We start from the raw sequence: 27632 nt of genomic DNA on the forward strand, positions 1-27632 counted from the left end.
TTCATCTGTTTTTTGTAACTCACTTGGAATATACAATTGGTGCATAGGGGTTATGGGGGTTTGGATATATAGTCAACAGCTGTGTTAGGCCTCTGCTAATTTCCATGATGAGCTACAAACTGAGTATATGCAAGTGATCGCTGATACAGGTTCACAAAGTCATGTCTGGGAACAAGCTCAAGTCTCTTGGTTAATGTGAACCTTGATGCCCTGGATATCATTTTGCAACTTGCAGGTACACATGTACACATCTAGTCTGAAGGTATGGCTAGATGTATTTAGTGTGAATGAGAGGAACAGTTCATTTCAAAGTCACGGGAGTCCAAGATATAGAGTCATCAGACTTCACAGTATAGCTGATATTACTTTTCTTAATTGAGACTAATTGCAGAGGAAGCAATAGATTTTGGTGCCAGGGGCAATACAAAGATTTTGTGCCCACTCAACCCCACTCCATCCCAGCCCCATGTCAGCCTAGCTCCCAGCATTCAGTATCACCCTGCATCCTGATGTCTTGGTTGCTGATATACTAATTTCTAACTTAAGCTTTCAAACAATATTATGGGAAAGATAGATTAGTAGACATATATCTAGCTATCTAGCTATCTATTATCTATCTATCTAGCTATCCATCTGTCTGTCCATCTGTCTATCTATCTGGCTATCTATTCATGTATCACGGTTCTCTCTGTCTCTTTATCTCTCTTTTTAATTACTTAACTGTTGAATATTGAAATTGCAGTGACCAAGATTCTGAAGTCTTTTTTAGCTATCAGTGGTCATTCTGAGTTTTATCTGTCCTTTATTAGCACTTGAAATTATTTGTTTCATTTTGGAGTGATGCTCATACATATGAGAGCTCCTTAAGTATGATGTGAAGTGTAACACAACAAAGGATTCTCTAACAATGCTTGGTTTGGTTAAATGCAATATAAATCATACTGTAGCACATTTCAGCAACTTCATTTATCACATCATAGTATATAAACTCTTATCAAACTGTTATTACTGAGCAATTTGGCAAGTACCATTGATACACTCTTAGATTTTTGCTGGCATAGTATTTGTGCAGTAACTTTTTTGCCTCATACACTGATTAGATACATACATACAAATGTTTCAAACACTGGCATTAATGCCCTTCTAGCTTGCCAGTATACCAAAACACTTGTTCCTATAACGTGCCCAGGCTGTTCTTAAAAATATGTAGACTAGTACTTGCTTTAATTTAATTTGGTAGTCTGTTCCATGCATCAACTACTCTGTCTGAAAACCAATTAGTAAACTTCTCATTCCTAAAAAATCTTCTACATAGGTTGTCTAATGACTCTCTAATACTTTTTGATAACCCCAAGCATTCCCAGAGGTAGCTGTCTCTAAATGCCCTGTATACTTTAATAAGATCTCCTCTTAGATATCTATATGATATACTGTAGAAGTTCAGATATTTTAGTCTTTCATCATAACTTATATTTTCACATCCAAGGATGTCCTTGGTATATTTCTGCTGTACTCTATCCAGTTTGTTCATGCATGTTTTCATATAAGGTTTCCATATTGGTATTCCATACTCAAGTTTGGGTCTAATGTAACTAATAAACAATGACTTCATCATTTTTTATTTCCTAGATTTTATAAATCTTTTCATACAGCCTATAGTTCTATAACTATCATTAACCAATTTGTTGATGCAATTAGAAAAACTCAAAGCTGAATCTACCCATATACCCAGGTCCTTAAATAAGTCTACAGTTTCAATCACTGTGTGCTGTATTAAATATTCACCTTTCCGTTTATGTCTCCCAAATCTCATATGCTTAGTTTTTAATTTATTTATCAGCATATTATTCTCCTGTGCCTAAATGATCAATTTAGTGAAGTTATTTTGCACACATGCCTTATCTGTAACACACATAATCAGTTTACACAATTTCAGGTTGTCTGCATATAGACAGTAGAACACCTCAGATGAAAAAGTTAGGTATGAAAGATACAATCTAAACAAGTAAGGACCTAGGACAAGAGCCCTTTGGGACACCCTGACTGTAACCAAGGATTTTACTTGTCCATCTGCTGTATGATACTTGCCATGTCCTATTTGTAAGCCATGGAGCTATCCATTTATCAAGAATACATCAGTACCTAGTTGTACTCATTTATTGATCAGTGTTTTGCATGTGACCCTGTCAAATGCTGAAGTTAAATCTATATAAATTGCATCACAGCATACTTTTTCATTCATAGCTGTTATTATATTGTTATAGAACATCATGTTACAGGTGGCAATAGATTCATTTTCAACATATGCATGCTGATATATGGTTTCAAGTCCCAACCTATCCAGTTCTGACACTGACTTATCCAGTATGACCTTCTCCATTATTTTCCCACAACATGAAAGTAAACTTAAGGGTCTATAGGATTCTGGGTTTGCCCTACTCTCCTTTCCCATGAAGACAGGGTTAATAAGTGAATGTCTCCAATCTTGAGGAATATCCCCATATTTATATGACCTAGTGAATAATAAATATAATGCTGCCGTAAGTTCTTGCTGAAGTGTTCTCAGGTCATTGTTACAAATTCTACCTCCTCCCTGTGCTTTGTTTGGATCCAGTGTGCCAACTTCTTTTTCAATATAATCTAATTTGATTCCAGTATCTGGAGTTATCTGGATGTCACTAGGACAACTTATCACCCCTTTAGTGGAGCCAAACTGTTTTGCATAAGATTTTGTAAATATATCTATAATCTATTGTGTCTGAGAATAAATTTTAGAATCTGCACACAGTTTATCAATTTGTGTGTCTTTACTCCTTCCACATCTTATGTATCTATAAAAAGTTTTCCTATTATTCTTAAATCTGTATATAACTTTTCTTGATCTTGTCTCACACTATGCTTAATCTGTTTGCTTAACTTGTTTATTTCAGTTTTCAAAGTTGTAGTTCGACCTCTCTTCCATTTCTTATATTTTTTGCCTCTCACCTTAATCAGATATCTTGTTCTTATGGAAATATATTCCCTTATGTTGTATGCCTAGATCCTGATGTTAAATATTTTTTTGATTTTTTTGCACTCAAACAATTTCTCTTTCAAAACTTTCCACATTCCATCTGCAATTTTTCCACTGAACACCTCACTCCAGTTATTTTTACATAGTGACTGTTTTGCTTCCAAATAATCCATAATTAACATTCTTTGCATTGGTTTAGATTTCAAGTTTGGCAGAATGATCTAGCAACAAATTAACCTTTATAACCCCATGATCACTGCACATCAGTGGTGGTAAAACTTGACTTGAAGTAACAGTAATTTATTTAGTAAAACAAACAATGTCTAATATGTTCTGTCCCCTGGTATTTTTTTTTTTTTGCAATCTGAAGCAATTGTTGTAACAGAATATAGGTTGTGAATAATTTCCTTATTAATATTGTTGCATCAATATTATTCCACTGTGTTTCTGGTAAATTTAAGTCCCCAGCTAATATTATTCTTCCCTCCTGTGTTTCATGCAAGAAATGTACGAATTCCTCTAGGTCATCTGCACTTGATTTTAGTGGTCAATGCACTCCAACAATTGTTATATGTTCCAGGATTGTCTTTGTCTTCACAGTTACACAGTCTATAGTATTAGTGTTATCACTGAACATGTAATAATCACAGGTCTCATAATTATCTTAAATCCCTATCATCACACCCCCACCCGATTTTTTGTTAGAATGTCTGTTACAGTAAAAACATTTATACCCTGACAGAACTGGCTCCAGTCATTGTTCTTTAACCATGTTCCATAAACAATAACATCAATCTTGTGGGAATGTAGCAAATTTTCCAATAAAAAAAAAAACCTTTATTATTAATGGTCTTAGCATTAACAACCATGTTACTATCTGTGAACTGTTAAATTTTCGACCTGGCAAAAATCCTGCCTAGTGTTTGTCAAATACTGCAAAATATCTGCTGCAAAAATTCTCTTCCCTGATCTTGACAAATGCACAGCATCCTGTCTGAACACGTGTGCCCAAAACTAGGCTTGGATGCTCTACACATTTCCATTTTTTAAAACAGGACATTTTTTCCATTTTGGTGTTTACCCAAAAAATCTTTTCATTCACAGTGACCTGACTATCCTTTCTATAGGTGATTTGTGAAAAATACGTCCTAACACCAGTAAAAGTTATAACAGGGCTGTCAATTCCCTACTAACAGTCAGAGAATCCTTGTGGATGGCATCATTTGTACCAACATGAGTAAAAACAGATCCATACTTCCCTACATTAAGGCATTCCAAGGCTTGTCTCACATCTTCTATTTTTGCTCCTGGCAAGCATAACACTATTTGATGTTCATTATCATCTCTGCAGATATAAGTATCAGTTCCTCTAATAACTGATTTGCCAATTACAAGAATATCTTTGCTGACAAGCTCTGAAGAATCTTCAGCTTCTAATACAGTAATATCTGCTCTATCAGTTGTTACGATGGATAGATCTTCATCAATATTAGTCTTATTAATCCCACTGTTTTCAATGTGCATTAAATTCTCATCCAGCTGGTGTTGTAAATCCACAGCTTGAGCAATATAGTCAACATCTGTCTTTCTCTTCTTTTCTCTTACAGTAATATTCTTCAATCCTTCCACGTCCAATTTTGATTTCTTCCTTTTCACCTGCCCCTTGCCTCTTTTTTCTACCTTCTCTGTTGGAAAAATGATGCCTTTTTCTGTAGACTGAAGATTTTCTGATAGAAAAATATTATCATTCCCTGTAACCTGTGTGTTACAGAACAAATCAGTGTCATTTTTACTATTTACAGTCATTAATAAGTTTATTTTCTCCTTTGTAATTTGTTGTGAACTTCTTCCTTTCTTTCTTTTTTGTTTCCTTCTAAACAAACTGGATCCTCAGATTGCTGAATACTTGCATTCAGAATTCCAACATTGTCAGGGGTATCATCTTGTTTCATAGGGGTTGAATGATCTTTGCAGAAAATAGATGCATCATTTCCTAAATGTGTTCTGTTTGTTCTATGCCTGACATTATTTAGTTCCTCAGTCCAGTCGTTAATATATGATACAACAGTTCTCCAAGACATGCCAATTGCACAAGTGCAAACATCATCATTAAGTCTAGATTTACTTCTAACAATGGTAAGCGAATCATCCAGCCTTTGACATGAGGAACACAGATCACCAGTGCTACCTTTAAATATGCATAGCATTTATTACACTGTACAAGATATTTGTGCATTAGCAAATCGTTAATTGCATACTCATTTAAGGAATCCTTATTCAGCTTCTAATGAATAAAATATTGCAAAAGAGAATAATAATCAAAACCAGTAACTAGAGAATTCAAAGAGAACTTAAATCAACTTCTATGACAAAAAAATCACATCAGCAATATGCAACTAAATAATAAATTAAGTAGAGTAAAGTTGTTCTGACCATATAAGTTCTGCAAGCCAGAAAAAAGTTGTAATTCCTTTACTTCATGCACAAAGGCATGCAGTAGCTTCTGCTCACTATTGCTTGCAGTTGCACTTCTTTTTAATAGTAAAGCTCACTTAATCACAAACCAAGGTAGGATTGTTTAGATATGCTCAGTGGTGTTCTTCTCACTTGTGGCACCAATGTTTGCCTTCCTTCTGTTCTGGGTGAAATTTGGTGCCTGATGCTACAGATATGACCTCTGTACACACAAAGGCCAGCATTATCCTACCCCTTCCTGTGGCTCTGGATGAGTGTCCTCATGCTGTGGATTATAATGGATATTCTAAGCAAAAGGTATCAGCCATAACAGGCTACATTTACACACTATACGTTAGGTATAGGTTCCACTAAGAAGGTAAATATATGCAGAAAAAAGAGAAAACTGCTGCAGCCTTTGGATGAAAAGCAAGTCTTGAAGCCTTTCAATTCACTTTTGAGATTCTCAGAACTTGCTCTAATTATACCAGATGGCATTTGAATGGGTTAGAGAACAGAGTGCAGTATTCTATATAAATGTTTATAGAGTGGTGCAAATTATCTCCCTGGCACTTCCATTAACCCCATGGAAAATCAGGTGGACAACTTCATATGCTTTGTAGATAGTACTGGATATTGTGCTATCAACTGAAAGGTCATCTGTGGGTACAGTTCATGTGCTTAATTTAAACTAAATCATGTAACATATTGGTCACCTTGGTCATAGACTGAGCATCATCCCTCTACACCATAGGGCTGAGCTTGCTCTGTAGTTCCTTTTTAAATTGTTGTTGCTGTTTATCTTTCGGCTTTTTCCAGTTGGGGGTCGCCACAGTGGAACACCGGTCCGCTAATGATTGGTAGTTGGTTTTTATGGTGTCAAGTTGCCAGCCTGATGCCCAACCTTCAACAGAGGCACACCTATTCAACGCATGTCTTTTGAACGCCCACTCGACCCCGGGGAGGACATGCAGACTCCACACAGAAGGCACTCTCAAAGCAAGCCAAGAATCGAACGGGAGAACCTCTTGCTGTGAGGCAACAATGCTACCGCTGCACCGCCACATATATCAGATAAAAAAGAACCTAAGATTTATGATTTTTACAGTAAATACTGATTGGCAGAACTGGAGAAAAGGAGGACATGATCATGGCAATTTAGAAACAGTTTGAGTTCGCTTTAAACTAGATCATAAGCCATTGTAGCAGATAACAAGTCAGTTTTCATTTGTTACTCATAATCACCATCAAACCTCTTTTTCCCATTTTCTACATGTAGCTAAAGTAGTTAGGAAGACCTTCTACATTGCCCACCTTATCATGAAGGGATTCTCATCTAGATCAAGGGAGGTCATAGTCTCCCTATACTCATCACTCATCAGACCAATGATTGAGTACAATGCCCCATTCGGAATGTATCTGACCCGACACTTGCAGCAGCTGGAGAGGCCACAAAAGTTCCTCACCAAAAGGATAAAGGGTCTCAAACATCTGTCCTATGCTGCCCGACTGAAAGAACTCCAGCTCTATTCAGCTCGCACCGCCTGCTCAGAGGTGACCTTTGCCTAACATACAAGGCCATGTCAAACCCAGATTTGATGAATATGCTTCACCTCAAAAATCTAGATCCGTCAGAGCCACAAGGGCGGAGACTTAAACCTCGACACGGCTATTAATAGGACGTGCTGGAGGGATAGATTCATCACCCAAAGACTCCCTATGCTGTGGAATAAAATCCCGGTATATGTGAGGCAGAGCACCTCGCTGGCCTTGTTCAAGAGAAATCTTGACCAATGGATGGGAGATCGCAGATATACCCCAGGGATTACCTCAGTGTCACTGCTCAACAGAGGCACAGCAAAATAATGGGTATAGTTCCCCATACTAAAGGGGTATGGCCACAAAACTATGGGCTAGGCTTGTAAATGCCCTCGGGCAGATAGCCTAGTATGAACCTATGAACCTATGAACCTATGAACATGGGGTCAGGGTGTCAGAACAACTGGTGCCATCTTTCTCGATTCACTGCCACTCGCCTACTTTCTTCAACACTTATGCCTGACTGATGCTGGAGTTCTGACACACATTTCTTCTCTTTGCTGGATGTCCTTGTTTCCTCTTCCCTTTTGCTGTCTCTCCCAAATCTTTTTTTCACAAGTTGTCTTTTGCTTTCCTGCACACCTGTCTAAACCACCATAATCTGTTCTCTTTGACTTTCTCTGTAATTGGACTGCTTGGGCATCTGCTATGATATCTTCATTTATTCATCTGTCCTACCACTTCATCTGCATCACCTCTAATTTCATCAGCTGCTCTGCCTTTACTGCCCAGGGTTTGTACCATATAGAAGCACTGGCCACACCACTGTGTTGTACACCTTACTTTTCAGCTTCATTGGTATTTTTCTGTCACATGATAATCCTGACATGCTGTGCCATTGGCTGAAGCCCCCCAGGTTCTAGCTTTCTCTTCTCAGACTTCCCATCTCCTCAACCACCCCTCCCAGATACATGAAACTGTTAATCTGTTCCACTATTTCCTTTCTATCTTGATTTTCAGCTCCTTCTGCTTGCCCCTATAGAAGCTGTACTGTCATATAGACAACCTATAATGAAAACAGAGAAAGTGCTCAGCATAGAAGTAAGAACAGCATAACAGAGAATGAAGTCAAAAAAAGCAGCAGGCTAGATGTGGTGACATCAGATACAGTCAAGATGTTGGATGATTTAGGCGAGAAACTCAGTTGCTTTTCTTAAAGCTGTCTCACTATGTTAAACTCCGTTAACATAGTGAGACACTTTCTAAAAAGCAACGGAGATGTTGCTTTCTCCGTTGCTGTAAGAAAAAAAAAAAAAAGACTTATGCTAATGGAAAAAGTCCGGGCGACTGGACCTTTTTCCATTAGTATAAGTCTGATTTACAATGTGCACGCAGACCAATCACGTTTTGAAATATTAATTGGTCGTTGTAGAATAGTAGTGAGATGGTAGTATTGGGTGGGTGATTTATTCATATCTATTTTTCTTCTTTTTTTCCTTCCCCCTTTCCTTCTTCTGCTCCTTGGTGGGTAGTTAGGTTGGACAAGCCAAAGGTTTTAATAAGCTGAGTGCAGTGGAGAGGGAGTGTAGTCATTACACTGAATTGTGATGGAGAATGGTGGTTCGAGGAGTTCATTGGCTCTGGTTAAAATTTAAATACTGTGGGCAAGCCTCACACCATGCATCACAACTTCTTATGCCCAAGCATCAGAGAAAAAAAAAAAAAAAAAGGAAAAGAGGCTGGGGGAAATCCACTGGGACCTCATTGCCAATACACACCCCCCCCCTTTAATGTGTGTAGGTAACATTTTACTACTCTTTTTTACTGGTTTGTGGGCAGTAAAATGACTGAACGCATGGACGTTACTGGGCTAGTCATTGTAATAGACAGTTTGGGTTACTTCTGATTGGAATGGAATTATTATCACTTGGACAGGTTTAATTCTTGGTTACAATCAAGGTTTCCTACTCAGCTCTGCTCAAGGCTCTAACTTGTTTAGATTGTATCTTTCGGACTTTAGACTCATATTTAAGGACCTGGGTATATGGGTAGTTCCAGCTTGGAGTTTTTCTAATCATATTAAATAATTGGTTAATGATAGCAGCTATAGATGTTCAATGGTGAGGGGTAATGTTTGGGTTTGGCAGACTGTTCTTCTGACAACTTTGTCTTATAAGCTTCATTTTGCTCAGAAGGTTTTATTGTTATTAAGTCTTTTGTGCTTCACTGTCTGTTTGCTGTCAGTGTTGTTGTTTCTGTGCTTCGTTTAGTTGTTCATGGCAGGGGAGCTGGGATTCCGAGCCCACACCAGTGCAGTGTTTGGGGCTTTTATGGTGCAGATCAGTGGTGGCCGTCATGGCGAGAGGGGTTGTGTTGTTCCCAATGGTGCAGGATTGATATGAATAAATAGAATAGGTTGTGTGCATCTGGTGAAGTGTGGGAGACTGCTGAGGAAAGCTTAGTGGAATGGTCAGTTGATGTGTGTTGTAATTTGCTGGCTGTGTTGCGAACTGCTCATTGGTGAGGGTGGAGTGTGAGCCTTGTGCCCGACTGTTTTGCGAGTTCTGAGATGGGTGGAGTAACAAATCCACTCATGCGTGGTCTGCTTCTAATGGACATTTAAGCGTGGCGGTATTTGCTTGGGAGAAAAGATTTGTTTCTGTATGGTGGCTGATAATAACAGGATCGGACTTCATGTTATAAATCTAGACTGTTACCAGTATAACAGCACATGTGTTCATGTGCAGTTTCAGAAACCTATATGTATATCATTATTCACTGTATCCATCCTAGATAATTTATTAAAAAACAAAAAAAAAAACACAGAATTTATGAAGAACAGACCATGAATATGACCCAAAATCTTGCCATTCTGCAAAATCAGGCTAGCTGAGAAGCATAGTCAAGTTAGGTACCCATAACAGACTGATAGTACGGGCTTTCTGACAGCGGTCCCTATAAAGTTTCAGGCTTGATATCCTACAGAAAACACTTGCTAACACAACTCTGGTTATTATAGTAACTTTAAAGTTTCTGAGAGCAATATTTAAAATCCATTTTGGTTTTGGGAGGGATTGTTCCTCCATTATTTTTGGTTTTGTCCAGAGCTCTTGCTCCATGAATTTGAGAGGTATGGGACAAAGCCAGTTCGGAATTACATAGGGCATCAGGTTTGGTTCACTTAGCACTCATAACTGCAGACTTAGCTTCATGGTTGGGCTGAGTGGCTTGTTTTGCCCTTTTACTGCCAGCTCGGTATTTTCGTCCCTTCGGTTTGTATTACGATGCAGCTTTTTCTTTTTCTTGGCTAGGGTGTGATGCGGTCTGTGATGGGTGGACAAGGTGTGTTTGTTAGGGGTTGCTACTGAGGGTTACGGGTTGGCAGTGTGGTATGTGAGTTAGCACTGTTTGAGGTTTCCTTCTTCAGGATTGGATGGAGAGACTTTGCTTGCCGGGTTGTGGGCAGACGTTTTCCAGCTTTCTCTGTTTGTGCCTTTGTCCACTCATTTTGGTATGCTTTGCTGCATATTTTGTCCCTCCTCATGGCAAGAGGAGAATGAGGTGTTTTTTTTGTCAAGCTAGTGGAAAAGCCGTTACATTTAAGAAGAGCAGCAGAAAGTGGAGTAAATCTATGGCTGTGCAGAGAATTCAAGTTAGTGTAAGTCCTGTTATTCTATTAACGTGCTGAGTTTCTGGGTGCTGTGTTTCAGTGTTTAGGGTGTAAGCAACTCATTTTAGTTATGCCTTGGTACAGATTTCCTGATGTAAGAGGTTGAGAAGTATGGTGGGGTGCACCTTCCGGTAAAAGATTAAATACTTGTTCTTAATTAATGAATCCACTATAAAGCATGGAATACGCATATCTGGACATTTTTACCTCTTTTTACCTCTTATTCTGTTGTAGTTTTAGTTTAAAATGCTACTGTGTCTTTTGTCATTGAAATGGTTCACAAGAAGGCGCCATATTGTAGTTCTTAGCTGAAATAGTGTAGTGTGCTATACAGGTTTATTTAGAGTCAGCAATTTATGTAACGGCCTTGTAGTGTTTTTTTCTTTTGTTGTAAGAAATGGTTTGAATGTGTAATCTGTTTGCTTTAGAGGGGAAATTGCACTAGCCAGTCCTTGAAAATGGTGCTTGCTATTTTTGAAGTACTCTGATAAACAATTTAAATTATTTACAACTGAATATAATGAGGTATGATATTTACTGTGTTTCTGCTTGGTAGGTATATATCAAAGGAAACTTTAGACAAGCTTAGGCTATTGATTAAATGCCTGGATAATGGCTGTCTTCCTGGGTAGCCTTGGGTCTTATTTTATGGAGGTTGGGTTTGGAGGGGTTCAAGACCGATACTGCTTGCCCTTTCACGGGTGGTATGTCTTTGAGGTAATGATGGATTGGCACGTGCATGGTGAGATTGGTAGTCTGAGGCAGAGGAGTTACTTTTCAATGGGAAAGATGTGGTATGGAAGGTGTGTGTGAGTGGTGAGGTCCTTGACTGAAATAAGCCAAGACAAGGAAAGACACCCAAGACCCCATGAGCGGATACAAAGGAGGGGTATAACTATTCAAAGGACTGAACAACTGGCAGCTTCCATGCCAAGAGCAAAGCCGCTTGGGTGTTTTTATTTTTAAGATGGTGTGGATTTCAGCTGCAATATGGATTTTTAAGGAAATAATTGTCAGTTTGTTACCATTGATAGCATTTAGATTGTTGACGTGGAATTTTGGACAGATTATTCAAGTAGGGCTTTGGGGAACATTAGCAACTTTAACTACGAGGCATAGGACAGCAGTTACTGCATGGTTAGTTTATTTATAGAATAGGCTGGTGAAAGCGATGATTCAGTTTGAACATAAACTGTTATGACCATAAACGAGGAGTGTTCTTTAGGAGATGGTACCCCTGAGAGTTAAGAGTATGTTATGGAGGTATTTCACCATTTAGGCATCTTAACTGGCAGTGTTGTGTCCATGTTGTGTTGGAGATGCTTGTAGTACAAAACAGAACTGGGCTGAAGCTGCTAAGGTTGCACTGTCTTGGGGATGGGGGACTGTGGGCAGTGCAGTTGATGATTAGGGTAGGCCTCTGGAAGCACTTAGAACAGGGTAGGCCTCTGGCAGCACTTTAATGCTGTAATTATTTTGATTGTGTGTGCCAGCGATTTACATTTTACCTTTCTTTTGTAGGTGTGGAGATGCAGAGCAGGCATCAGTTGGTGGCTTGAAGGAACTGGGCGTGAAAGGAGATGGAGTCTGTTGCAGTGGAAGTCCCGGTCACCGGAGTGGTACATGATGTGGTCACAGATGGCAGTCTATGGAGTGAGTAGCAGTCTCTGGCCTAGTGTAATTGGAGCTGACAGGTAACAGAGTCTGTACTGGATGTAAGGTGACACATTGAAAGGAAAGCTTTAAATGGAAAATCCACTGGTAATTGGTGTATTAAAGATGCTGACTTGACAGTTGCATTGGATTATTCATGGGATTTACATTGGTTACTAATGTGGTAGGAGGACCAGGATGGGCTGTACTGCTGGGGGGATTGGTTTTTGGTTGGACTGTCACCAGGGTATAGTGACTGAAGGAGGGATGTGAGACTTTGACATGGGTTCAATCTAGCAGGAATCATAGTTTAGCAGGAGCTGTTGGGGAATAAGGGTTCATTTTGACTTGGTTAATATGGTAGTCATATGGGTAGTTGGTGCTTCTATCTGTGCCATGTTAGGTTAGTGGGATTGGATGAGTATTGCAGGAGTCATATGATGAGGGTGTTGTGAGTTGGGTGAAATTGTGTTGTGGTTGTCAGGGGATAGGAAATTGGTGGGATGGATTCCCGAGTTTATTCATTTAAGTGCGTGAACAAGGTGGAGCTTTCTGCTGGGTAAGGAGGATTTACCTGCGACTGCTACAGTTGGAGTGTTAGGGTTAGGTTAATTTCTAAATCTTGAATGGTGTTGCATATGCTGTAAGGTTTGTGCTAGGTTTAGTGTGAAGGTTAATGGATATTGGCTCTGCCAAGTTGATCGCAAGGGGTGGTTTTGGAAATAGGGGGTCATGGGGTCATGATTGGTGTGGTCTTTCATGGGATTGAAGTTATTAATAAGGTGGTTTTGGAGGTCAGATGTTCATTGCTTTATATGGGTAGTGGGTATGATGCCAGGATGGCTATGCAATTGATTCATTATAAAAATAATTTAATTTAATCATTAGTAAATCCGTTGGGTGGAACAGGGGAGCTGCAGTTGGGCATGATGGCATGTGAGTTACATGGACTTATTTTGGGCTGCATTGGACTTCCTAGATTTCTGGTGGATTACATGGTAGGTACACACATGGATATGGGTTATTAGTCATTTGGAGAATGGCTTATTGGTCAGAGCGTGTTAGGATGACATTGAATGTTATATCAGAAAGTTGATAGCATGGCTTGCTACAGCATTGATTGGAAGGGGGCATTCATTTTGAATATTAATAGGTGCATTCGGCAGTTAAACAGGACTGCAGTTACACATGATGGTGCAATTGTTCTTGTGGGTGGTTTTGTGGTGTGGATTTAGTATTTTGGTGGTGCAAGTAGCAGATAATGAGCTGAGAATCATTGTGGAGCTATTACTGGTAGAGCTATTACTGGTAGTTAAGTGAGAGTCTAGTTTAAGATTCAAGGGTTAGGCTTCATTATGAGGTTATGGCTGGTAGATTTGGGTCTACTTTATACCCTCGAAACATGAAAAACCCAAATCTGAATCGCGTGACACATAAAGAGTGAACCGTGGATATGTCGAACCTACTAAAGAGCGAAAATGTAAACCTCAAACTGTCATAGTCGGCCAACCCACTACCTGCAACACACTACCTACCCAAACACAATAAAAAAAAAACATACATACACTAACCAAATCCCTACTTCTAAGCCTAAATTAAAGCACCAAAATCCTACTGCTAATCCTACACTAACCCCACATACTCAACTGTCTATGCACTATCCTTAACCCCTCCCTAACCCTAAGGTCCGTAACTACCACACACTTCACCTACGGAGCTATACCCAAACAAACTAAATATTCCACACACATACACTTAACAAAACCTTACACTAAACCTTATATACATTACCTACACAAAACCTTACATACACTACCTACCTATGCACTTACCTTAACCCCTCCCTAACCCTAAGGTCTGTAACTATCGCACACTTACCTTACGGAGCTATACCATAGATGGCCAACTATGCAATTTCGATATTTCCCCTTTCATGGTTTCATTTGTTCGACGTATTCGCGGTTCGCTCTTTCCGTGTCACGTGATTCGGGTTTTACCGCTTACGAGAGCTTAAAGTAGACCCGATAAATTTTGCATTGAGAAGGAATCTGGGTTTTTCTTTCAGCCATTTAAAAATTGGCCACATTTGCTAACTATGAGATAGGGTTTGGGAGATGCTGACACAGATGTAGTTTGATTGGAGAGGATGGTGTCCACTGAATGATACTTGGCATAAGACCTTTTAATGAGCCGGGGGTTGTTGAAAGTTTGGTAGGAGAGAGGAAGAACAGCCTGGTCAGGCTGATGGGTGGAGAAGAAGGGCAGGCTTTCCCTCTTCTGTTCCCCCTTTGGTGTTCAATTTTCACTTCAATGAGTTGGAAAAGGAAAGGAAGCAGTTGGACACTGCTTGAGAAATAAAATAAGTGAGCGGAGGTAAGTACGCTGCTTATTGGTTGGATGTGTAATTCAATAAATGGTAAATGAAGTGAGTATTGGGACACTGCTTCATAAATAAAATAAGTGAGTAGAGGTACGTACGCTGCTTACTGGGTCAGGATGAGTGCACGCTGTCCAGATTAACATTATCTGGATGTTTATGCTATGATTAAATCAATTATACTATGTTTCAGTTGTAATTAATAAATGTTAGTTAACAACACAAAGAGAGAAAGAGGAAAATCACCAGCACTGATATATAGGTTGTTATAAACATGGTAGAGAAATTTTAAAAGGATTTTATCAGACTGTTTTAATTAATTATTTTAATTAAGAGGTGATGTTGATTGGCTAAGTAATATGACATATTATAAAAGACCTCTGATTTTTTTGGTTCATTGTCTGATGAAGTCTGCTGTAGTAGACGAAAACATGGAAGACATTGTAGAATTAAATAAAGTGCTTTGGTTGCTGTAAGAGCTTTTCTGTTTCACGTCATTGGAAGTTATTAAATGGTTAACAAGTTATGTTTATGGAAGTTTAATAAAGGTCATCAAATGTCATTCGGTGTGATGCGTTTATTGAAGGGGACCAGGACAAATGAGGTTTGGTAACAAATCAATTTGTCCAGGGACATTTTCACTGGGGGGGGGGTAGATAAATATAAATGGGAGTTAAGAGGGTAAGGGACAGGTAAGGGTTAAAATGGGAATGAGGATTGTTTAGGAGGAAATGAGGTAAGGGTAAGGAGGGGCTTAAGGGTTATATGCAAGAGTAACTGGATAAGAAGTCACAACTTGCCACCCACCCTCCCTCCCTCTGTTTGGAATAAAGGGGATTGTGGTTATTTATCAGTCTGTGTAGGGCAGAGAGAAGGGGCAGGCATGCCATCTTCTGTTCCTCCTCTGGTGTTGGATGTTCATTTCAATGAGTTGAAAAGGAAAGGAAGCAGTTGGACACTGTTTGGCAAATAAAATAAGCGAGCGAAGGTAAGGACGCTGCTTATTGGTTGGATGTATAATACAATAAATGACAAATGAAGTGAGTAGTAGGATGCTGCTTCATAAGTAAAGTAAGCGAGTAGAGGTATGGACGCTGCTTACTGGTTCAGGATGAGTAAGGTCACGCTGTCCTGGTTAACATTACATGGATGTTTATTCTGTGATTAAATCAACTATACTATGTTTCAGCTGTAATTAATATTGGATAACAAAGTTATGTTTATGGAACTTTAATAAAGGTTGTCAAATGTCATTCGGTGTGATGTGTTTATTGAAGGGGACTGGGACAAAGAAAGGTATGCTTGCTGTATGTATTTTAAAGTATAATCATGGAGAAAAGGAGAACAACTGTAATATGTTAACATATTCTCCTATATATAAATAACCATTTCCTGAAGCAGAAAAACTGTGCAGTGATTTGCTACTGTTTTTTCATACCATTTTTGAATGTATGTAACAAATGCTACATTTATTTTTAATTAATCAGAAGTTAGCTGATTTAATAATCTTGAATGCATACAACATGTTGATGTTGGGATATCCTTTCCCACTGTAATGACTTTCTTACTTTTATTAATATAAAAGGTGCATGTATTTCTAACTATTTGACCCATGTTGGTACAACAGTGAAGCCTCTTAAAATACAATCATACCTTACTATGTGTCCTTCTAAAGAGGAAGTCAAACAGCAGGTACACAGGAAACGATACCAGAGCAACAACAACTCCTACCGCCAGACTCTCACCGCTGACAAGTGTCCGGCTTGCAACAGGAACCCTACGGAATAAAATAAATTCACATTAAGTTCCCAGCTTTAACTATTGGAACAAATAATTCTTTGCAATGAGTAGATCATGTATTGTACTGCACGAAACATCATCTAACATAATTTTACTGGGAGAAAAGTGATTTAATGCCTATTCTTGAGCTCAAGATATTTTTTGTGGATACTTTTACATCAACATACTTGGAGATGCTGCGGTTTGGACCATTTAAACATACTCCTGATATTATATGCTGTGTACTGAATATCTAAGCATAGTCAAAACAGATCAAAAAAAGTGCAGTTAAAAATCACTTATTAGCTTTTTGATGCAACAGGTTAATTTGAATGGAAGAAAAATACCCCTTTAATCCTGGGGATGACATAAATAAATACATTAAAGTCATATGACAGAAAATCTTAAGTGAAATATTGATAAGCGGGATTATTATAATCAAGCAAATAAATTATTTTGGTTCTTTTTGCCTTCATAGGGGCAAGCCATTAGTCTGCCTCCAATAGATCTTGAGTCCATTCATTACCTACAGAAAAGACCCAATGGATCTTGAGTCCACTCATTACCTAGGGAAAGACCCAATGGATCTTGAGTCCACTCATTGGCTAGAGAAAGAGTTTTTTCCCAGTTTCCTTTGTAATCAGGCCCCACCCCTTCTTGTTACTTCACCTAACCCACAGAGACAGGGAATGCTGTCGTTCCAATGCATGGCATGATACTCTTGCATTATCTTCTCCCTCCAGACCATGGTTTCCAATGTATAAGAGGAGACACTCACTGCCCCAGACTTCCAAACTACCCAACTCTCCCATCACCACAGCTGCCTCATTCTAAAAAGCAGCACTAGGGGGTATTTCCAAATAGTCTAATCCTAGCACATTGACTGCACACCAGTCTCATCTCAGTGTCTTGCAGTGCATGTCATCTATGCAAGTGCAAGTCCTTTGTGCAGTGGAAGTTACCTTCACTGCCTTGGTAAAGCCAAGTGCATGATCAGGAGATGGTGCTGTGCAGGGTTCTTGCACATGTCATACATGACTACTGAAGTAATTAGACCATTGTCACCCATTCTGAGGAGCTATTTGAACTTGAGCTGTTTTGTTCATAGCCAGGCTTTTATCCATGCATGGGTTTGAACCAGGCATATTCAAATGAAATGCAAGCTCTGATCCAACCCAATACAAAAATTGAAATGTAAATATTAATGGCCTACTGCAAACATTCTTGATACTTTCTCAGAAATCATATCTTGCTAGAATTACATTCCTCATTTCCTTCTTAAAAGTTTATTAACTTGATTCATTTTTAAAATATACATTATTTAATTTTTATGCTAAAAATGTACTGAAAACTGACATCCTTCACATACAGAAATGAATTACACTTGTATTTTGTGCACTTCTATCTATACATATAAACACATATGCATGCATATATAGATATAGACAGACAAATGGCCCAGTAGGTAGACGGACAGATGGGCAACCTCAACATAGTCTATCTACCCCAGTACCTAAACAGAAAGCATCCACACAACTCAATATAATAACCCTACCACCATGCCTATTACCCACAGAACATAATCATAAACCTTCCCTTATAAGCAAGCAAATTCAGAAATTAATGAAACTAATAATCTCATCCATATCAAAACTAGCACTCAATGGAGACATCCACTGAAATCCTGGCCCCTCATTCTCCAACCCCACCCCTCATAATTAGACCAAAGACCACAATTTCTCTCAAATCACAGCCAATAGAAAACCAAACAACCTCCGTCTGCTAAGCCTAAACATTAGAAGCATATCTAACAAGGTGCATGAACTCCATGCCACCATAGACTTGTACTCCCCTGATATACTAATCCTTACAGAAACATGGCTAAAACCACACATTACCAATGAGCAGATCCTCCCTACTGGCTACAGCATACTAAGAGTAGACCGACTAAACAAAAAAGGAGGCGGCATAGCTATAATATTTAAACAGCATCTAAACATACAGATCTTAAACTCAGCAGCTCCCCAAATAGGTAAGGAAGAAATAATACATACCAACCTTAAAATAAACCAAAATAAAACCATCAGCATAATAGGATGGCACTTTCCACCTGGCCAAAACATCCCTCCACTAGAAAACCTCCTCAACTGGACTACCCACCATCTGCCCCAAGAAACTATCATTTTAGGTGACTTCAACACCGACTGGAAAACCTGATCAAGAAACCACCCAACCCATCATATAAACCTCCATATCTTCACCCAACTAGTCCAATCACCTACTAGAATAAATAAAAGCTCCAACAAACACACTATTCTGGATTGAATACTAGTCAGTAAGAACCCCCAGTCTTATATAGCTGGCTGCCTAGCAGACAGCCTCAGTGATCACTCCCCAACCTTACTACTCAGAAAGCACCTATACCAAGCAAAACTTGTCATCTACCGTCAAATACGCAAAAAAATAAACTTTAACCCTCTCTCATTCAACTCATCCCTTAAAGAATGTAACTGGCAACCTCTAAGGTATCTCTGCCTAGATGACGCAGTTGACTACTTTAATAATACCTTCCTGGGCATCCTCAATTATCATGCCCCCATAAGAGTTTCCAGAACCAGGCTCCAACCATCCCCATGGCTACAGAAAACCACTATGTCTGAAATGAAAATCAGGGATAAAGCCTGGGAGCACTGGCGCAAAACCAAAAACCCCTCTACTAGACAGAAGTTCCTAGAACTACGCAATAGAGTCAAAAAGCTAATAAAAACAGGACAAAATCCAATACTACCAGTCTGCCCTTACCTCCTCCCAACATAACCCCAAACAATTCTGGTCCTCAATAAACTCTATCCTCCACCCAGGCAAAATAGGTACCCCCACTCCAAACAACACTCACTCCACCGAAACAGTTGCTACCTCCTTCAACAAACATTTCACACAAACCGTCCTGTCACTAGCTAGACAACACAACCCTCCCCCCAAGCCCACACCTCTAAATCCAACTAGCAATCTCTCCACTAGCATTTATTTCTCCCCTGTTCCTACCTCCTAAATAAAGAAGCTGTTAACTAAACTTAAACCCACCAAATTAGCAGCAGACAACTCCCAAGTGAATACCTACAACTTGCAGCTGATGCTCTAGCATACCCAGTATCCATCTTAATAAACAGATCTCTATCAGAAAGTTACGTATACACACATTGGAAAGTATCACACATAATTCCCCTCTACAGAGCTAACCAATTACTGCCCCATAGCTATTCTCTCTCCACTCTCCAAAATACTAGAGAGATGCATCCATTCTCAGGTCGCAGATCACCTCCTTGCAAACAACCTCCTCTCAAACACCCAACACGGTTTCCGACCAAACCACAGCACCACCACTGCCTTACTCTCTTTCACAAAGATTATCCTACAACATAAAAATGTTGGCTACCTTTCATCAGCTACTTTTCTAGACCTATCTAAAGCTTTCGACATGGTACCACACAAAAAACTCATCTCTCTACTCAACAACCTATCCTTCTCCCAATCAGTCACCAACTGGTTTCAAAGTTACCTATCTGACCGCCAACAATCCATTGTATGGCAGAATGACCTATCCCCCCAACTACCTGTCTCCATAGGGGTTCCCCAAGGGTCCATCCCTGGTCCCCTACTCTTCTCTATTTTCACCAATAATCTAGCCTCTGCCACCACACAAGGCACACTCATACAATACGCAGATGACTCAACCATCATCTGCTCAGTCCATTCCCTACCCGAACTACAGAGTCACACAGGATGCCTTTTCCTCTGTGGAAACTTGGTTATCCAATGCCCAATGAATACTCAACCCAAACAAAACTAAAGTACTAATCTTCAAACCCACCAAACTTACCCAAAACCTGTCTCACTTTAACATCACAGCAAAAGACAACACAACTATCCATCCTACAGAACACACCAAATTGCCAGGAGTTGAAACAGACAATAAACTGAACTTTGGCATTCACATATCCATGACCATTAAAAAAGTCCACAAAAAACTAGGGGCACTATATAGAAATCAGCAACTACTTACCAAAGCTGCAAGGATCTCAGTAGCAAATTCTCACCTTATCTCTGCTCTACTTTACGCCTCCCCAATATGTACAAACCTAAGACAATGCAATCTAAATAAGCTTGAAACCTGCTACAACAAAATCACAAAATTCGCCACAGGAGCACACTACAGTAGTCACCACTGTCTCTCACTGGCAGAACTGGGCTGGCTAGAGCTCCCTCACCTCCTTCAATGGTACCAACTCACTCTCGCCCACAAACTAGTAAACCAACCACTAAAAGTCTCACCACTTCGAAATCTACACCAACCCTATCTTACCACCAGATCACTAAGATCCAGTAACAAAAACCTCCTACAGGTCACTAGAGCCATTAACTCTGGTGGAGAAGCATTATTCTCCTGCGTTATAGCCAAATTATGGAAGTTGCTCTCACCCTTAATCACCTCTGTAACATCTTGCACCCACTTTAAATTCTTACTAAAAACACACCTAAAACATACAGAATATGCCCCTGCAACTTCCCCTCTAATAGCACCCACTCCTCCCACCACTCCCTCTCTCAGCACCCCACTAACTACCGTGAATATACCTAGCACAGTAGCTTAATAACCTTACTACTTGCCATACAATAAAAAAGTTCTTATTGAAACAATTGACAGTCAGTTATGTACCTCACAAACAGAAATGTTTCTGCTGTCTACTGATGAATATGGTCCTACATCTGTAACCTTGCACAACATCTGTAATCTATGCTTAAATCTGTATGTTTTTTCTACAGCTGAGTTACTACTTTTGACTTAATCTAGTATTATGTACTAAGCTGTAACTAAAGCTATAATTTGTAAATGATATATTTCTCAAAGTGTACAATTGTCTGTAACATTTGAATGTGGAGCTTTTCTCCCGGGTCTCCACTGAAAACAGACCTGCGTCCAGTCAGACTCTCCCGGTCAACAAATGTAAATAAATAAATAAATACATTTCAATTGTATTATGGTGTTTTGTCACAAAATGCTAAATGCAAAAACAGCAAATTAAATAGACAAGATAAACACAATATGAAACTACATTAAAAAACTGAATAGGAACACAACTGAAAATAGCAACTAGAGTATATTAAGATAATAAAAATATGGGTCTTCCTGCGCTATGAAAGGCCATGTCCAATAAATAGGTTTCAAGTAACCTGTGGAAGCCAGCCAAAAAAGGACACTCCTCAAGCCATTAAATCAGAAAGTTCCACAGGTGATAATTCTGAAAAACAAATGAGTGAGTACCAGATATCTATCAGTGGACCTGTGGATCTACTAACAGCTCCTGGGAAGCTAAGTGCTAGGTCCAAGCAGGGCAATGTAACATCACCGACTGTCTTCAAGTAAGAGAGTCTGAAGTCATGGATGCATACATAAGTTAACACTAAGATCTTGTACATGATTGCATACCAAATTTGAAGCCAAAGTAGGCTGTGCAGAACAGGAGTAACTTGTTGATAACAGCATGTGCCAGTCTTTAGCCTGGCAGCAGGTTTTGTACCCTTTGCAGATAATCAGGATCAGTGTAAATGAGAGTACAGTTGTGTAAGATGAACTTACCACAACAGCAGATGTTTAAATAATCACTGCTGCAGTAGCATTAGCTATATGGGTTATATCCTTCCAAGTGCATAACAGCTGGCTAGCTTACAAAACTTCAGGGCACCTTCCACATGCCCATGTTGTCAGGCAGCTCAAGCTGAGCTGACTAAAAGACAAGTTTGGGCAGAAAGCCCTTCAGAGCTTTCCTGCCAGCAGAGAGAGGGAGGCTGATTCCTGAAAGGACAAGGCTATGAAAAGCAAAAAATAAATGTCCACACCCTGGCATAAAAAACACACCAAAAAAAAAAAAAACAAGGAGGATGGAGGGAAGGAGAGGCTGCTGCAGCAGTGACCATTCAAACATCTACTGCTATAGTAAGTTTAACTTACATAACTGTACAATTTTTTTCATATTGATCAGTGCTGCAGTAGCCTTAGCTATATGGGTACATTACCATAGCTAACAATACTTGGGAGGTGGAAGGAGAAAGCTGCAGGAGCCCCCAGAAAATGGTCCTAGCAAACCATGCTCTGGATCCAGAGAAGGAATCCAGTTTATAGTGCTTTGTAAATGTATGTACAGAGGACCAAGTAGCAGCTTCTAGAATACTTCTAGAATCCAACATTTTCCAAAATGCCATAGAAGAAGCCAAGGTCCTTGCAGAGTGGACCTTGACCTTGCCTGGAATAGACTTGTTATGGTAATTATAACAAAAAGTAATAGCTGTAGACAACTATTTGGAAATAGTCAGTTTTGACACCAGTTGTCCCTTCTTTTTACCTTCACATGAAATCAACAATTAAGCTGATGATCTGAAAGATTTAGTCTGTTCTGATATCCCACCACTTGGCCAGTAATCAAAGAGCATCAATCCTCACCATTGGCACCTGTGGGGAAAGTTCACTGGGAGGATAACAGGTACACACACAGTATCTCTAGATGCAGTGTTCTGCATCTAGCACAATCAAGCACAATTTCCCTTAAGAGCACACAAAGTACACAGTCAGTCAGGGGTTGGTTTCTTCCACTTTCTCCAGATCCCCAGTAAGACTGCCACTGGCACAGTTATAGAGTTAAGATCTCAACTGACTGTCCAAGCCAAGACCTCCAGCACCCTCTCTGTTCAACCAGTGTTTTGTGTACCTGGCCAAGTAGCTGATGCACACACCCTTTGAGATTTGATGTACACACACACACACACACACACACACACACACACACACACACACACACACACACACACACACACACACACACACGAGAAAGGCTGGTACAGGTTTACTAGCTATGACCTCTTCTGTCCTGATTACAAGGTAGTTATGCCTGCCACCAGGCACTCCTGCCAGCTACCTTAAGGCTCTTCCAAGGATACCCAATATACTGAGTGAAATTCATAGTAATACAAATGGTAGTTTGACCAAGAGCAAGACTATTAGGAGTGGCCCACACAGTGTCACCAAATAAATATGCAAGTACTCTCAAAACTTAAATATCTCTACAAAGATCAGCCACAATGAAAGGTTTAAATATATTTAATTTTGAGTCTTTCGGCTTTTCACAGTTAGGAGTCACCACAGTGGATCACCGGTCCACGTATGATTGGCGGTGAATTTTTACAGTGTCAAGATAAATAATAAAAGAACAAGAAAACACATACCTCGGGATTCAAGAAGCTCGGCACAAGGACGGTTTTAGCCTTGCGCCAAGCATCCTCATTACAGCGCCATATGAATATTTATGAGGGCGTGCTGCCGCACCCTCGACGTGCACAGGAAACGTGTGCGAGTGCAGGGGGAGTGTTTAAGTGCTTTATGGGGGAGGAAACATACCCCTACAGTTGCACAACCTACTATGATTACTATTAGAGCCCGCCTTTAATAGTAAGCAATTAATTCAGTTTCCGTGGATACTGAAATGTATGATAAGCATACAAGAATGTCCACGAACACTGAAATAAAATCAAAGTAGTTAACACACAAGCACTTAGCGGAATGTTGAGCCCTGTCCCTAGAACTTTCACAATTAGATTCCCTGTGTCTCTATTTTACATCTGTATTGCTTTAATATCGAAAGTGTAAGAGAAGCGCAGTGTTTTTGCGTGTTCCTGCCCCCTGCTTAGCGAAGCTTACACATCAAAATCATCCAAATAGAGAAAAATATGTGGAATCAATGTTAACATCAATAGTGTAGTGGTTAGAGCATCTGCCTAACGAACAGGCATGCATGGTTTGAGCCCAACTATAGCACATATCATTTTCCATGTGGAATGTCGTTTTGCTGTATAACCTACATAATAACATGTAAATGTGAACTGGAGTACCGCATGAAATGTTTAACTAATGTCATCCAATCAAAGTGGTAGCATCATAATGAATAAGGCACTAGTAAGCAAGTGTAAGCACAAATAAGCAGTAGTAAACATATATAAGTACCAGTAAGCAAGCAAGTCTGAGTGTGCTTGTGGGGGTGTAAGCAATGCCCAGCATAGGAAATTTATATAATTATGTAGATGTATATGCATATGAATGTACAGATATATAAAATAAATATATATATATATATATATATATATATATATATATATAAAATGAACATCGTAACAATAAAGCATGCAGAAAAGAATGAGAAGGGGCTCAACAGCAGCTCCAGTATTATTTAGTGCTGTCAGTGTATGCCATACCAAACTGGGCAGGGGTGAGCAGAGCACTGCTACTCACACCACAGGCAGGATACTACCAGTGGGAGTAACATTGCTAATCTGCTAAGTCTACTTTACAAACAATCATAGGGTAGTCCCTGGTGGGACTACCCAAAAATTGCTAGGATGGTTGGACCTCCGACCATTTCACAAGCAAGGACAGGTATGTTCAAGGACTAAATGGTGGGAGAGCCTGATAATACATGGGTTGGGACAACATATGTGTAGGGCCACTAATGCTGGGGAGAGGGCAATGTGTGGCGGTGTGTCATGGTTGTGATAGAAACCGGAAAATGGATGGTTTGTGTGTATGTTGAACTCGGGTGGGGTGGAGGAACTATGGGTATGAAATTATGGATCCAGGCATGTCAGGGTTGGATGGCCTGGTTCTAACTGGACTGCCTCGTGGAGGTCAGCAAGTTCATTATAAGTATATATGCAGCTACACATGCATTCATCTATATGTAGAAGTACATTCCCTGTAACACATTCATTCCTTTTGCAGACATAAATAACATGAAAGTGCACCTACAAACCTCGACAGCAGATAGAATAATAGATTGTGCATAAGAGGTAAAGGACAAAACTGTTAAAACACAGAAGTGTGTACAATGTCCGAAGTCAGTGCCATTCTCAAAAAATCAAATCAAATGTGAGGACTTTCTCACACATGGAATTATTCCTGTGATCTGCCTGCTACGGCAACGCCAATCACTAAACCGATCCTATTTGTAAAATAATTTCGCCGAACTTGTACATTATTAGCTCTCATGTGTAATGTGTGCATTACCACATAGTCATACCTATTAATTTATTGTAGTGTCATGTTAATGGGAGTAATGATGTAATGAAGTATAGAGTCTAATCTTGAAATAAAGACATGTGTCCCAGGTGGGACAACCCAAAAATTGCGAATAGTGTCCTATTGGTCGCTCATTTCACCAATGTTTGTGGACTAAAAGTTTGGTATGTCTGAGGATATGTGGAGTGAGTCAACACATGGGATGGGTCTACAGGAGTAGGGAGTGGCCAATGTGTAGTGGTGTGGATACACCATGTATCCAACTGGAGAATGGATGACTGCTGTGTTAGTGCAGTGTTGGGGTGGATGTTTGAGGAACTAGGAGTCATGGGTATATGGGTATATATGCAAATGAAGCAGCACAGAAATAGTGTAGTGGTTAGAGCATCCGCCTAACAAACAGACATTCCCTTCTGAATCCCACTGCAGCACATACCATTTTCCATTGGTAATCTGTATATGAACATATTTCGACATCTGTCTGCTGTATAACCTGCATAATAACAATTAAAAGTGAACTGGACCGAAGTGTCAGTGTCATAATGAATAAGGTAGTAGTAAGCAGGTTTAAGCATAAATAAGCACCGGTAAGCGTGATTTAGTGCATTTGCGCGGTGGTATGCATTGCCTACAGACACACATATATATATATACATATATATATATATATATATATATATATATATATATACGTATATATATATATATATATATATATATATGTGTGTGTGTGTGTGTGTGCACGCGTGCGTAGGTCTACACAGATATACAGCTATGATAGGAAATAGCACACAAGAATGACATATGTTCACAGGCTATGCCAATGGAAGTGAGGGGCCCAAGCAAGAAACATGTAACACGTAGCATGACCCCCCCCCCAGCTGGACAGAGGAAACATACACACAAACCTGCAAACAATGTAAATAGTTCACTGCTCCCCAGACTACAGGCAGGATACAATCAGGGAGGGGGCAGAGTGCACCCGTGAAATCTAATCTTCGAACAGACATGAGCATCCCTTGCGGGACGCCCCAAAAATTGACATACAACCAAAGGAAGTCAATACAATGACCATTCTGGCTGGGGTGTGTACATACACGGAATACAAGGGTGGGAAAGCCTGATGACCCATGGGTAGAGACAACGTGCGACATGGGTCTCGTGAAGTGGAGAGTGGGCAGCGTGTAGTGGTGTGTTCAGATCCGACCTACACCCAGAGTAAGGATGGGTGCAGTAAAGGAGGTGCGGGTGGGGGAACTATGGGTAGCTAGTTATGGGTCTAGGTCTGCAGGTGTTGGCTGATATGGGCCTATACGGACAGCCTCAGGGATGTGAGCAAAAGTGTTCATTGCGCAGAGGTGTCACCCAACGAGCAGCCACACTGCAGCTATTATACATGGCAGAGAACAGAATAACCAGATGTAGATGTATATATGTAGAGGAATGTGTGTGCATATCTACCCATAGCAACATGGAGTTATACCTCTCCATCTCCATAGTACAAATGTATACATACAGAGACAGAATACATATACATACCCACATATAGATATATACACATGCAGACACCCATACACCCATATGTTGTTAGATATACATAGACAGCAATATATAAATATATACATGTATGCATTCATATACAGATATATCTGTATATAGTAATGTAGGGGTTGGGACGGTGGCCTAATGGTTAAGGTGTTTGCCATACAAACACAAGGTGGCGGGTTTGAGTCTCACAAGGGATAATTGTCTAGGCTTAAAATGACCTGCAAGGGCAGTTAGTCTAGTACTAATCTATGAATCTATATATATCTATATATATATATATCTATATCTATATATATATATATATATATATATATGTGTGTGTGTGTGTGTGTGTGTGTGTGTGTGTGTAAATATACACATGTAAATAGCTAGGATATGATATAGTAGTTACGAATTACATATGTTCACAGGCCGTGCAAATGGGGGTGAGGAGTCCAATCAACAAACGTGTAACACGTAGCATCAACCACCCCCACCT

The 27632-nt window shown here is 39.7% G+C and overlaps 1 protein-coding gene across 1 annotated transcript in view; it reads right to left on the minus strand.

Moving 5' to 3' along the window:
* Positions 1-27632, minus strand: part of LOC122814129 (polycystin-1-like) — a 1441736-nt gene that overhangs the window by 421509 nt on the left and 992595 nt on the right. Inside the window, 1 exon segment of the mRNA XM_044086744.1 lies at positions 16360-16483. Within this exon segment, the coding sequence (XP_043942679.1) occupies positions 16360-16483 (124 nt within the window).

The sequence above is a fragment of the Protopterus annectens genome, chromosome 10.part0 (assembly GCF_019279795.1).
Source record: "Protopterus annectens isolate FY-2018-M chromosome 10.part0, PAN1.0, whole genome shotgun sequence".
Classification (NCBI taxonomy): domain Eukaryota; kingdom Metazoa; phylum Chordata; order Ceratodontiformes; family Protopteridae; genus Protopterus; species Protopterus annectens.